Here is a 15,219-nt window from a genome sequence, read left to right as displayed (position 1 = left end):
GACAACAGTTATAGGGTTAGCTTTATGGATGGGAAAGTTTTGGCATGGCCAAAGAACTCCACCATAAAGAAAGCTCAAAGCATAGGTAGAAGACAAGGATCTCTATACAAGCTTTGCACTGAGTCAAGTCAAGCCCTCATCTACGAGACTTTTGACTCAAATGAGATCTGGCATTGAAGATTAGGACATATTCACCTTTGTACCCTAATTTCAATGGAAAAGTTGGTAATGGGATTACCCAAACTACATCAAACTCATACTAGAGCTTGCAAAGGGTGCGCCATAAGGAAAAATACTAAGGGGACTTTCCAAAATAGTTTTGAGGAGAACCAAAGTGTGCTAGAACTAGTCCACTCTGACTTATGTTGACCTATGTATGTACCCTCCATGGTAGGATTCCTATATTATGTAATTTTTGTGGATGACTTCTCTAAAAGACTTGGATATATTTCCGTAAGTGTAAAGAGTTGGAAGAAATCCTTGAAAGGTTCAAGGAGTTCAAAGCCCTGAAAGAAAGCTCTTACTGGAAAGAAAAATAAAATACTTAGAACAGGTAATGGGAAGGAATATACCTTAGAAACTTCTAAGGGTATTTGTGTTAATGTCAGGATTAGGAGGGAGTTTATTGTACCTTATAATTCACAACAAAAGGTGTTTCTCAGAGGAAAAATAGAACTATTGTAGAGGTTGTCAGAGAAATATTGTATAACCAAAACTTAGAAACCTCACTTTGGGAAGAAGCATCTAGAATAGTGGTTTTCGTTCAAAACACATGTCCCCATTCACACCTTAATAACAAAACTCCTCAAGAGGATTTTACTAGTGTAAAACTTGACATAAGTCACATACAAATATTTGGTTGGCTTGTTTACATCTATCTTCCTAAAGAGAAGAGGTTGAAACTAGAGCCTTCTGGAAGGAAAGGAATTTTTATAGTTTATAGTGAAACTTGAAAAGCCTACAAAGTATACATCCGTGGACGGAGACAAATAGAACTAAGTAGAGATTTTATCTTTGAGGAGGACATCACCTTTAAGAGGGAAAAGAGCTGTAATGAGATTTTAGAATTCACCTAAGGAGATGGAGGAGGCACCTACTCCTAAGTTTCAGATGAAGTATCCCAAAGAAACCCTAACTGATAACCAAACTACTCCCGGGATTAAGAGGGAGTATCAAGAAGAGAATCCTAATAACAGCAACAAAAAGAGACCAATTTGGGATAGAAGGATGAGTTTCTAACCTCTATTCATACGCTCTATATTATAGATCAGAAGTATCAATTGCAAATTGATCATTGAGGAAATATTGCTAATTTATGAACAGATCCAAATCTATTCATATTGCTGATCTTGAATTGGTTTGATTAAAGTTTGTGACTGCCTAATTGAATTGGTAGATATAACAAATAGTTAGTGAGGAGAAACATCAATGAATAGACTTGTCTCCACTCATGTGGAGGAAGAGGCATCTCTATTCATAGACATGCCACTTCAAATTATATTTATAATCAAAGTTGATCGATTTATAGAGCACTCATCGAAATCTATTAACGTTCTGCTCATATAGATCAAACATCACTCAAGAGAATTCAGACCTTCTCAATTAATATTGCTCAATATTGATTAGGTATCATCTTCAACTTATATCAAGATCAATACCCTGATTATAATATGCAAGAAAGATATGTGACAGTTAGAATCATATTTTGAAAAGTAGAAAGACATATATAGATCAAATCTGATATAAATTTAATCAGCATTTACAATCTTATCCAGATTTATTTATATGCACACACATATTTAACTACATTGCAAAACATTGATTGATGTTTTTTGTTGTGTTGTAGTTTTTCAAAATTCAATGTGCAATGCTCTTTGTTATGCTTTTATATGAATGGTTTTGTCAAGGATATATTATGCATTTCTAGACACTACTTGGTGTGTTCTAAAATATTATTTCAATATGCTTTTGAATTTACACATTCTTTTACAGATATGCTCGTTTTGGAGATGTGTCACCCAAAGTTGATGTTTATTCATTTGGAGTTGTCCTGTTTGAAATTATTTCTGCCAGAGAAGCTATAATCCGTCATTGTAGTTTGCCTAACTCATCTGAACAGAACGAACAGATAGGGCTTGTCACATGGGTAAAAACCTTACTCTTACCACCTCTTAATTATTTTTACAACATCAAGTAAACTTTTATTTATAAATTTATCACACAAAATATTTTAATTCCTCCTTTCACTTACAACTGGATGCAAAATACTATATGTGAACTTTTTTAATCTTGTGAGAAATGAAAACTGATTTTTTTTGAAAATTCCAGTCCATTATTGTGGGATTAAAGTTACATATTTAATTGATAGCATAATATTCATTTTTGGATGTTAGTTTTTGGCATTAACCACAAATAGAATCTAATATTTGATTAATTCCTTCAATGACTAATTTGTAATAGTGGTCATTTCTTATATAGCTAACCTCATGTGATTGGGTAGTGTTGATGTGAGTTTTATGACCACCTCATTATGTGAATCAAACACCTAGTATTCCAAATGGAATGCCATATTTCCAATGCTCTCTTGAACAAGGAAGCTTATATGCTAAACAATGTGTATGGATTGTGTGATCAAATGAGACAACCCTGGGGCTTTGCAATGCCCCCTGTTCCATATTGTGAGATTTAGGACTATTTTCTTTGAAGTTCATCTGCAAGGTCTTCTCACTATTAAACTTGCACTCAAAACAAATGTGGAGGATGGCAGTTTCAAATCAATTATAAGCAAGGATTAGATTATTCAACAATACTTGTATGAAGATAATGATTTCAATGATCAATTGATGATGTAATGTCCCCTTTCTAGGATGACAAGCAGTTATTTAGGGTTGGCCTACTTCTAGAGTCTTTGCAGGCCAATAGAGTGTGCAGGGGACTCATATAGGGCATATAGATTTAGACACGATCTTTTAGGAAATTTAGAGAAGTTAATGATAAGTTCCTAAAATTTAGGAGGGGGCCCTATTTTTTAGAGATTAACTTGGTGTTGTCCAAGAAGTATCTGTAGACTATTAGGGACAATTTGGAGGCGTTTGACACATTTCCTATTTTTGAGGTGGTTCTAACTTTTAGGTCCGAGTTCACAGGCTGATGTCCTAGAGATGCACAATGTTGAAGAGAGTTGGGCTCAATTTCAGAGTGACAAATTTAGTTTCCTGCTTTTTAGGAGCATCCCTAGATTTTAGGGGAGGACTACTAGTTGGTTCGATCTAAGGTAAAGTGGTTTTAGTTAGTTTCCAATTTTGAGCTCATTTGGTGATTTGATGAATATATGAAATATTAAAGTATTTCCAAGTCTGGTCAATTAAATAATAATAAAGTGAAATAGTATAATCACTTTATTTTATAACAAGTGGCCCCTTGGCTCATTTTCCTAGAAGTTATTAATATGGCCACTTTGATTGAGGAATTAGACCCTCAATGGGTCAATCCACTTGGGGCAAGTTGTTTTTGTTGAAGTATCAGACTAAAGACTTTAATTATAAAGGATAACTGATCAAGATAATCTTGGATTGAAACTGATATAAGATTCTTTGCAATATAATATGTTTTGAATGTTGATTATAAGTAACTCCTGCTCTGAAATCTCTTGAAGATTGTATTAAATCTGTGTTCGTTGTATTTTAGAACAGGGCGAGAGAGTTAATATATATACGAAAGTCTCTATAAGGGTCACGACCGATAGTCGTGACTCATATTTGAGTCACGTCTATCGGCATGACTTAATCAGCGTATGTTAGAATACTTTTAAGCCGACCACTGCGGCTTCAATACATATGACTTGGATTATATAGGATTTGGTTTTAATTGATAACTTAATTTAACATTTTGTGTATTAGAAATTATATATATATATATAATACCTACTATGTATATATATAAGAATATATATTAAATATATATATACAAGAATACATATATATACATTAAATATTAAATATAAGTTATCAATAGCTCTTTACTAATCTTTACATTAACACTCCCTCTTAGATTAGTAAAATAAAAAAAAAAAACACTCAAGAGGTCTTTGATCAGAAGACTTCTTTTGTTCAATGTTAAAAACATTGTGACATTTAAGAGTTGGCCTGTCTAGATATCACTTTTCATGATATTCACCAATCTCTCAGGAGCAATGGCCTATCAGAAACATCAACTTAATGATGATCACCAAATACTCAATGTGGTAATGGCCTATCAAAATATCAGGGCAAGATATACACCATTTACTGAGAATATATCTATACAAACAACTTGTAGATAATCAAATTAATGATATCAACTGCCTAGTTGTTGATTTACAAGATAAAGCCCTTACATGAAACACTTCCACAAAAAATGAATCATGCTACAAGTTATTGTAAGGACGTCACTTTACAACAACTTCTCTTGATACAAGTGAAATCCTTGTGAAGTCGTCACTTCTTAAAGATTAACACAGGTTTTATTTATAATATAAAAATTGTACAATAATCAATTTCTCTGAGACATGTCCTCAGATTTTACAATCATACCAAGTTCTTTGCGAAAATGTTCCACTTTTGTTTTAGCAAGTGGTTTGGTAAGAGTGTCTGCAATTTGATCCTCTCTACTAACATATTCCAGCTTGATTACATTCTTCTCAACCATGTCTCAAACATAGTGGTAAGGTATCTCGATGTGCTTTGATCTGTTGTGAGACACAGGATTAAGAGATAGCTTTATGCATCTCTGATCATCACAATAAATAGTAGTAGGTGGAAGTGGTTTTCCAAATAATCCAAATAGAAGTTTCCTCAACCATACAACTTCTCTTGCTCCCATAGATGCAGCTATGTACTCAGCTTCTGTAGAACTCTGTGCTACTGAAGATTGTTTACGACTAAACCAAGATATCATTGCTGAGCCCAATGTAAAACAACATCCTGAAGTGCTCTTACAATTTTCTGAATTTCCTGCCCAATCTGAATCTGTATATCCCTTTAAAATTAATTCAGTTTTAGTGTATTCAAGACCATATCCAATAGTACCACTGAAATACCTGAGAATGTGTTTTGCTGCTACTAAATGAGTTTGTTTAGGTTTGCACATGAACTGGTTGAGAACATTTACAGCATAACAAATGTTAGTTCTTGTGTTCACCAAATATATTAAAGAACCAATTATCTGTTGATATAGAGTAGGATCAACACTTTCAGAATCTTCAGTTGTTTCTTTTAGTTTTAGGAGGTTTGTTTCCATAGGAGTTTTCATAGCCTTGCTATCCAACATGCCAAATTTGTTAAGTAGATCCAGAGTGTACTTGCCTTGATTTAGGAAGATTCCCTTAGAATGCTGCCATACTTCTAGTCCCAAGAAGTAGTGTAGGATTCTTAGATCTTTCATTTCAAATTCATATATGTGATCTCATTTACATTTTTCAATTAGATGATCTTCTCCTGTAATCAAAAGATCATCAACATATAACACCATGATTAACATATCCCCCTGTATTACTTTGTAATATAAATTTGGATCTGCAATATTTTTAGAGAAGTCAATTTTGGTTAGATGCTGATCTATCCGTTCGTACCAAGCTCGGGGAGCTTGTTTCAGTCCATACAATGCCTTTTTCAATTTGCATACATGTGATTGTTTATTGTGTACTTCAAAACCTTCTGGTTGTTCAAGATAAACTTCCTCTTCAATAATACCATTCAAGAATGTAGTCTTTACATCCATTTGATGAACCTTCCATCCCTTGGATGCAGCAATGGCTCAAACAGTTCTGACTGATGTATATCTGGCTACTGGTGCAAAAGTTTCTTCATAGTCTATTCCTTCCTTTTGAGAAAATCCTCTAGCCACAAACCTTGCTTTGTACTTGTCAATGCTTCCATCTGCAGCATGTTTAATTTTAAATAGCCATTTTGAGGAGACAACTGATTTATTTTTGGGTCTAGGAACAATATCCCAAACATCATTTTTAAGTATGGAGTTATATTCTTCTGTCATGCCATCTTTCCAATGTTGGTGTTTTATAGCTTCTTTTACATTAGATGGTTCAGATTTGGAGATTTCACTTATTAATGCAATGTAACTTGAGTATATATTAGGGCGTTTCCTCTCCCTAATGAAATCTGAAGGAATGGAATTGTTTTCTTCAATTAGCTTTCTGGCCCATAGAGGTCTTTTCTTTTCCTCGGATGTGTGAGTAATGTCCATGGGTTCAATAGATTTATCTTCCTCCATTAGAGACTCCCTCTCATTTTTAGAGTTTCTTCTGAATTTGATTCATTTTTAGATCTTTTGTAGGCAAAATCTTCATCAAATATTACATCTCGACTTAGTTCAATGTTCCTTTGTCTAGGGATATAGATGCAATATGCTTTTGAAGTTTCACTATAACCTACAAAGATTCCTTTCTTTCTTGAGGGTTCTAGTTTGGTTCTCTTTTCTTTAGGAATATGTACATAGACAGAATAACAACAAATTCTTAGGTTTTTAAGATCAGGTTTCTTTCCGGTAAATACCTTTTCAGGGGTGTTAAATTCAAGATAGGAGTGGGGACACCTGTTTTGAAGGTAAATAATAGTATTTGAAGCTTCACCCCAAAGAAAGGTTTCAAGATTTTGATCATGAAGCATTGCTTTAGTAGAATGAACTATAGATCTATTCTTTCTTTCAGCTATTCCATTTTGTTGGGGATTATAAGGAATAGAACACTCCCTCTTGATCCCAACAGTTTTACAATAACTTATGAATATATCAGAAATGTATTCTTTACCATTGTTTGTTCTTAATACTTTTATTTTCTTTCCAGAAAGGTTTTCTACAGTCGCTTTAAACTCTTTAAATTTGGTCAGGATTTCCTCAGATTCTTTACTTTTAAGAAAATAGATCCATGTCTTCCTAGAGAAATCGTCCACAAATATGATGTAGTATAGAGAACCTCCTAGAGATGGAATTGACATATGGCCACGTAAGTTTGAATATATAAGCTCTAGAATATCTTTGGATTTAGTTTGACTATTATGGAATGTAGATTTGATATTCTTCCCTAGAGCACAACCTTTATAGGCTCCTTCATGGTAAGGATTTATTTTAGGTATACCTGTTACCATTTTTCCTATGGAGGGTAATCCTCGAAATTGAAGATGACTTAGTCTCTTGTGCTAGATTTCATTTTCTTTGAAAGAATCATGAATTAGGGCTGAATGAGAGAGAGAGAGTTAATCTGATAAAGACATCCATGTCTAGAGCCAATTTTGTACGCATTTTTTATGTTAGAGTTCTTAGGCCAAGCTAAAACCTTTCCTTCCATAAATGTAATTTTGAGTCCTTCATCTTCAAGAGCAGAGATAGAGAGCAGGTTTCTTTTTATGCCAGGTACATATAATACCTTAGTAAGTTCAATTGTATTCCCTGATTTCAGATGGATAGTATATGTTCCTATACCCATTACGAGGTAGCTTGTATCATCTCCAATGGTTACTTCATCAACATAGTCTTCTTGTAGAGAGTCTAACTGTCCTTTAAAACACGTGATATGTCGAGAGGCTCTGCTATCAATTACCCAAGTACTTGATCTGTTTGAGGCTTCACTGGAGAGTGCTGAATAGAAAGTATTGTGTTCAGAATTTTCTTTAGAGTTTTTAGTGGTAGCAAATGAAGCTTCTGACTTAATTGTATCAAGACATCTAGATGCTGGATGTCCAAATTTATCACACCTGTAACATTGCATTTTGGAGAAATCAGTGTGCTTTTTCCTTCCTTTGAATTTTCTTTTCTTCTTATTTACTTGAGTAGAGAGAACTTGTAATTCTTCGTTTGAGGAGGAAACATTTTGGCCTCGAGCTACTTGCATAAACTCTTCTTGTATACAGTAAGCTTTAAGTCTTTCAAATTTAGGTAATTTTGACCTAGGGCATACCCCTTGTCTGAAGGTATCCCATGATGATGGAAGACCTTTTAGAGCCATTATTGTTAATTCCTTTCCATCACAGATGTGTCCTATGGATGAAAGTTGATTTCAAAGATCAGTTATTCTCATAAAGTAGGATGAAATTTACTCTCCTTTATTCATTTTAATGTTTGACATTCTGTCCTTTAATGTAATGATCCAAACAGTATTGTTTATCTCAAACATATTTTCAAGAGCATTGTACATCTCATGTGCAGTGTCTAGTTCTGAGATTATAGGGAGTAGATGAGTTTTAACACCATCCACGATAATTTTCATAGCTTTATTGTTGTCACTCTCCCATTTTTCTAGTTCATCATTTCCTTTAGGTGATGGATTAGATTTCTCAATAAACTTATTTAAACCATGTTCTTCAAGTATAAGTTTCAGACGTAGTTTCCAGCCTGCAAAATCTAAATCACCTTCTAGCCTGTCTTCAAGTCTCATACCGTTCACCATTTTATTAATATCTGATGCTTCTATAACCTGGATAATTTGTAGTTTGATATTAGGATCCTCCTTTTAAACTTGCTCTGATACCATGTTAAAGTATTAGACGAAAGACTTTAATTATAAAGGATAACTGATCAAGATAATCTTGGACTGAAACTGATATAAGATTCTTTGCAATATAATATGTTCTGACTGTTGATTATAAGTAACTCCTGCTCTGAAATCGCTTGAAGACTATTAAATCTGTGTTCATTGTATTTCAGAACAGGGCGGGAGAGTTAATATATATATGGCAGTCTCTATAAGGGTCACGACCGATAGTCATGACTCATATCTATCGGTGTGACTTAATCAGCGTATGTTAGAATAGTTTTAAACTGACCACTGCTGCTTCAATACATATGACTTGATTATATAGGATTTGGTTTTAATTGATAACTTAATTTAACATTTTGTGTATTAGAGATTATATATATATATATATATATATATATATATATATATATATATATATATATATATATATATATATATATATATATATATATATATATATATATATAAAATACCTGCTATGTATATATATAAGAATATATAATATATATATATATATATATATACAAGAATACAAGAATACATATATATATATATATATACAAGAATACAAGAATACACATATATATATTATATACAAGAATACAAGAATACATATATATATATATATATATATATATATATATATATATATATATATATATATATATATAAAGTTATCAATAGCTCTTTACTACTCTATACATTAACAGTTTTTTTAATAAAAAGCAACATTTTAACATGTTTTATGTTGCCAAAATTTCAAACCTAACCAAAATTCGAATTAGGGTTTGAGGCATGTTAAAGACAATTGGAGAACATTTTGGATTATTATTGAAGCTTGGATATTGAAGAAATTGCATTGCAGGGATGTAGACAGTAAATTTGCGGCAACTCCAGCCAAGAATGCAGCCTGTTGGAAGGAGAATGAACTTGATGTTCCCTTCAACTCAACATCAAAGTGAAGTGAAGTTTCAAAGGAAACTGGTGATTTTGGGAAATTGATGTGAAAAAAGTTTATGATAATTCTCTATCAGGTTAGTGGAGATCAGAAATTTATTTGTTTTCTACAAATTATGTGAATTCTAGCATTTGGGAAGTGCCACACATCCATTCCCAGCCATACCAACAACCATAGTTCGAAATACTGTTCTTGGTAACTTATTGCCAAAAGATATTGGAGAAAAGTTAGGAACTTCTCGGGAAAATATCAGGAACTTCAAAAACTGCTTAATTTTTAATTAGAAATGTATTTTTTTGGCAAAATTTATTAAGGAGATGCATTTAATGAGTAAAAAACCAAACAAGTTGATATATATATATACATACATATATGCAAATAGGATACAAAATTGCATCCTCGTGTGAAATGTCGATGGCTCATAGTCATAGTTTGATAGTCTGAACTTTGAAGTAAACTAAAAATAGAAAATTGTCTTTGTAAAACTATAAGCAGATACAAGTATCAATTACAATATTAAAACAATCCACATTTTCGTCTTCCCCTTCCTGGTAGCTCTTTTAAAACTACTAGAATGGGAGGGGGTCTAGCCCTACAAGTTTTCTCTAACTCTGGTTGTGGTTGTGACTCGACCTCCATCTTGGATGATGATGCTAACACTAACAATGACTCCTCAACATGTGTATCCTCCTCCCTCTTAGTGCCCTTGTCCTCCTCATAAATGTCGTCCAATCTTGTTGTGAATCCACCCTCCTCCATAACCTGCCTCTCCAAATCTTAGACCTCATTCTCTGTGAACAATGGAGGCTGCTCCTATGACATGTCATCATAGTAAGGATCCATGTCATCTAGATCAAGTGGACCAGCTAGTGCCCTTTCTTATGTACAACTTAAGGTTATGTTGCACAAAGACGAGAACATTGAGGCATCTCTGTGCTACTTGTTCCTCTTCTTCATGTGAATGGCCTTGAATAAGCTCTCATTTGGCTCACAGTTGGATGAGCTACAAGGTTGGCATAGGATGCGAAGGGCAATATTTTGTAGGGTTGGGACATTATCACCCCAATTTCGCCATCAATCATCTACAAGATAAAAATTAAAGAGTTAAAAGCAAGGTGAAAACATATTTTAGTAACTTAGTTTTTATCTACTTAACATTTGTGTGAAAGACTTTAAAAATTCATGTATTGTACCTAAGGTTTGAGTGTATCCTCCTGTTCTTGCCACATTTGAGGAGAATAGCTTATCCGTTGCATTTTGTTACACTTCCTTCTCGGCCACAATGAGATCTCTCATCTCAACCTTGGTTACCATCCTCTGCGTGCAATCAATAAAGACCTTCATGACCTCTCCATTGGGATCCCCATAGGATGGAGAGAAGCAAAAACGAGGTTGAGGAAGTACCCCACCACATGAATAGATTGCTAGAGTTGATTGTTCCTCCTCTTGTCAATAATGCCCCACATGGGGTCAACTTTGAGGTTGCCCCCCCTTACAGTAATTTTTAATAGCCTCTTTGGCTCTATCCACGACGTCATAAAGATACCCCATTGGTGTTTGATCCCCCCATATACCATGCAGGGAACTCTAACCAAAGGCTCCGTCACCTACATTTGAAAAGTAGAAAAATATTATCACTAAGCATTAGAGTCTAGAGTTACAAATTAATACACAACTTATGAAGTATGCCCTTAGTTCTTCCCTCTTCTGTTTCCCCAAGTCCTTGTCAAGCCCTTATTATTTGAGAGCCAACAGACAAGAGAAACCAACCAATAAGATATTGGTCTTGGTGATATACATATCATTTGCATTGAGAAGGAGGATGTGAGAAGCTGTTGTCAGTGCTATGGGCCTACTGTATGACATACAAGGTGATGACTGGCCAAACACCATTCCAATTGATGTAAGGTAAAGAAGCTATTGTATTAGCAAAGTTCATGGTGCCAAGCCTCATTATAGCTATCGAGAACTGGTTGGGTGACATGGGAAGCTTGAGGGAGCAACTGCATACCTTGAATAAACTTGACAAACGAAGGATGATGATTTAGTGGGCGATAGAGGTAGTCATGCGACACCAAAAGTTATGGCATGAAAAACATATTTCACATATGAGATTAACCTTGGGACAGTGTTGAAGTATAATGGGCACAATGAAATAAAGCTAAGAAAATTCAAAGTATGATGACTCGATCCCTATAGACTTTGAGAGGTTGGAAAAAGTGGAGCCATGAAATTGTCAACCCTCAACAGTTATCTAGTGCTAGAGGTGGTGAATGAGTCAAAATTAAAGAACCATATCATGAATGACAACGACTCAACTAAAGGCATGGCGTAGGTAGGTAAGTTTAATATATCTATTTATCTATCTATATGTATGTGATGTCTCGTGCTACCGATGCAGTGTATAAAACACGATTAGTAAATTGTGTGGTGATAATGGTTGTGTATGAGCTCTGGAATGAAGTCTGTTACGGTGGAGGAGGGTGTAGGTAATGTATGGATGAGTCCGTATGGTGCAGATTGAGGATTGTATGATAGTAGATGGAGAGGTACAGTATGGTGAAGTTGAGGGAGTTATTGGAAGTACGGTAGAAGAGACTGGGTGGCCATACGTTGTATAACCAAGAGACCGTATGGGGCAAGAAAAGGGTCATACGGTGGCTTAATGAGAGCCATACGGTGGTAGGGAAGGAGTACAGTGGAGGGAAAGAGGAGGATGTACGGTGGGTGCTAGATGTCTGTACGACAGGCGGTACTTGGTGTTGATGGATGACATGAAGAATGTACGGCAATGTGGATGGAGGGGGAAGGCCGTACGACCAAGGAAGAAGCAGTTCGGGAGAGAAAGGAAGTGGTACAAACAGATATTTGAGCCCATGGTGACAACACTCTTGTTCAAACACAAACACAAAGATTTCTATGGAAGCAAGATGCGATAATAGAGACTTGAATATAGATAATTCCTTCAAAAAAATATATTTGCTGAAAGATGATGCTCCAATTCGCCAAATCTGAGTGAAGTATTACAGGCAACGGAATAGGGTGAGGGTTGAATCCCACCGAAATCGAGATGGCCAAATAGGGAAGATCTTTCACTTCCGAAATGGCGAACAACAGAGAATCCCAACAGGAATTCATAGTACAGAGAAAGTAATCCAAATTGCATATCTAAAGACTACCTCTAAGTCATGCTTAAATACCTGTCGGGAAAAACTTTCCGAGGGTGTACAAAGATAGCCGATGGCAACACAAACTACAGAAACAAAAATATGAATGGGTCCGAGATACATAAAATCAATTGGCCCATTACAATAATTTGATGAATGATTTATTTTATAATGGGAACATTACAATCATCCCGTCCTAAATTTTGCTTTTCCTCAAGTAAATGTGATGCCGGGTGTTGGAGAATGTGCTCACCTTCCCATGTTGCATCATCCATCCAATGGCAAGTGTTTACAATGCACCAAATATTCCTTCACCGTGCAGTTCTGTAGTCTTCTCACGTACTTCGATGATCTCGTCTGGTTCCAATATGAGCTTTCCTTCTTCATTGAGCGGTGGAAGGTCTGTGGCTACCGTGATGTTCTGCTCTACAACCTTCTTTGGGCATGAAACATGGAAAACATTATGAATACGGCTTCCCTCCGAAAGTTCCAGTTCGTACATGACTTCACCAACACGACGAACTACATGATAGGGGTCATAAAATCGTGGTTCAATTTTTCCTATCCCTTTTCCTTTAATGAAGATTGTCGGTATGGCTGGAGTCGGAGATAGACCAAATCCCCTACTTCGAAACTCCTCTCTATTTTGTGTCTATTGACATACATCTTCTAATTATTTTGTGCCCGCTGTAGGTTTTCCTTCAAGCATCTCAATATGTCCTGTCCCTCCTGAAGCCAGTCCCTCGCCCTCGGTGCACAACTGTCACTTAGAACTTTGTTGATGAAGGAGAGGGGTTCGTACCCGTACAAAGCTTTGAATGGTGCCATTCCGATGGACATGTGGTACGTGGTATTGTAGCAATATTCCCCTATATGTAACCATTTGACCCATGCTCGTTGTTGTGCCGAGGCGTAGTTCCGAAGGTAACCTTCGAGCCATTTGTTCACAATCTCCATTTGTCCGTTTGTCTGCGGGTAGTAACTAGTACTTGGTGATAATTTTGTCTCTATCATCCGAACCAGTTCTGTCCAGAAGATACTAATGAATCACCCATCCCGATCACTGACGATGTTTCTGTTGATGTCAGTTTTTATACCACATAACATATTAGCAATTGAGTACCTGATACAGAGTATCAAACCCACAATTCCTCTCTTGAAAAGTTAATACTAATGGGACACGAGAATAACTCCAATGTTCCTTACACCTGTGGATACTAACTCAGTATATCAATGTGATTTGCTGGTAATCACATAGGCGGCCTTACGCTAATTGTTGAGGATGTCTTGGACTTTGGTGGGATGATGGAGATGGTGATTCGGTGTGAATGCTAGATGATGTTGGTGGGGAAAGTGATGGTGATGGAGGGTGTGGTTCTTATGACTTACGCCTTTCTAGCTTTCCTCTTCAAAATTCGAACTCCTAAACTACTTGCTATTCTACTCCTACTCCTATGAATGGAAGACTAGCAAATGGACTGGGATCAAATCTAATGAAAGTTAACCAGCAGCTCCAACTCCATAGATGCAATGATTCAAAGGAAAAATAAACTAGTTTACCACACAAGGCTTTCCAACAAGTCGCTAGGATGCTAGTGGCCTAGTATTGATCCTTATCAAACATCTACTAATGCTACCATGCAACTATTCATCTACTTTACTCTTCACTTAACAACTTGAAATGCAATCCACTTTAACAATTTGAAAAGAAATTTTATTCTAACTATGTGGAAGTAGAAACCATGCAATAATACCAAAGGCTCTTAATCACCATGCAAGTCACAACAATGAGAAAGAAATAGCGAATTTTGGCTTTATCTTTGCAACAATTTTCTCTGACCATTACAAATGAGAGCAAATGGCCTTATATAGAGGCCAAAATGTACAACCGACGGTAGAGATAAAGAGGCAAAATCGATGATCTAGATTGAATCCTAGAAATCCTAATTAGGGTTGCCACCCCATTGGCCAATGAGAAGATGCCACCTTGCCAATGGACCAATGAAAAAAGCGGAAAAGTAGCAACCAATGAGAAGGCACCAAAATGGTGGCCAATCAGAATTAAACACTTGTCCTACCCTAGAAGAAAGAGAAATTGCCACTTGGGCTTACATCAAATGATCTTCTAATAAAAATCTCCCCTTTTCTTTCATTCTTTTAGCTAAGGCAATGAACCTAGCTAGCCTTTCGTTGACTTCCTCCATGGGAGGGCAAGGTGTATGCTTTATCTTGAGCTCAGCCGATTTCATCATGCTGTTTGCTGCTTGTAGTGTCTTCTCGTGGTCCTTCGTTCACTTGTGTTATCATCTTGACCTCTAGCCTCAATTATACTTTCCTTTGATGGTGCTGCGTGCTGTCTCTTTGCTAGAGGTTCCGAATGTTCTTTGTTTTTCTCAACATCCTTAGCCCTCTTCTTGCCTCTAATTGTTTCTTATTTCCGGCTACTTCCTTCACCTTTTTGTCCGATTGATTCTGCTAGACCTTCTTTTGGCTTCATCTTCTCATATGTAAGGGGAAGCCTTTGCCTTTGTAACTTCCTTAATCTTTCATTATACCATGACTCGGTA

General features: G+C 35.7%; 1 protein-coding gene across 3 annotated transcripts in view; it reads left to right on the top strand.

Annotated features, from left to right (window-relative positions):
• LOC149559324 (chitin elicitor receptor kinase 1-like) overlaps positions 1 to 15,219 on the top strand; it is a 272,912-nt gene that overhangs the window by 131,520 nt on the left and 126,173 nt on the right. For all 3 annotated transcript variants that reach the window (XM_089833256.1, XM_089833255.1, XM_089833254.1), the window contains one exon: positions 1,993 to 2,146. In XM_089833256.1, the coding sequence (XP_089689382.1) occupies positions 1,993 to 2,146 (154 nt within the window). The remainder of the gene's footprint in view (positions 1 to 1,992; positions 2,147 to 15,219) is intronic.

The sequence above is a fragment of the Cupressus sempervirens genome, chromosome 5, assembly GCF_028749045.1.
Source record: "Cupressus sempervirens isolate cs-2001-9-10 chromosome 5, ASM2874904v1, whole genome shotgun sequence".
Classification (NCBI taxonomy): Eukaryota; Viridiplantae; Streptophyta; class Pinopsida; order Cupressales; family Cupressaceae; genus Cupressus; species Cupressus sempervirens.
The sequence above is the reverse complement of the archived record's forward strand: the minus strand, read 5'-3'. Positions and strand labels throughout refer to the sequence as shown.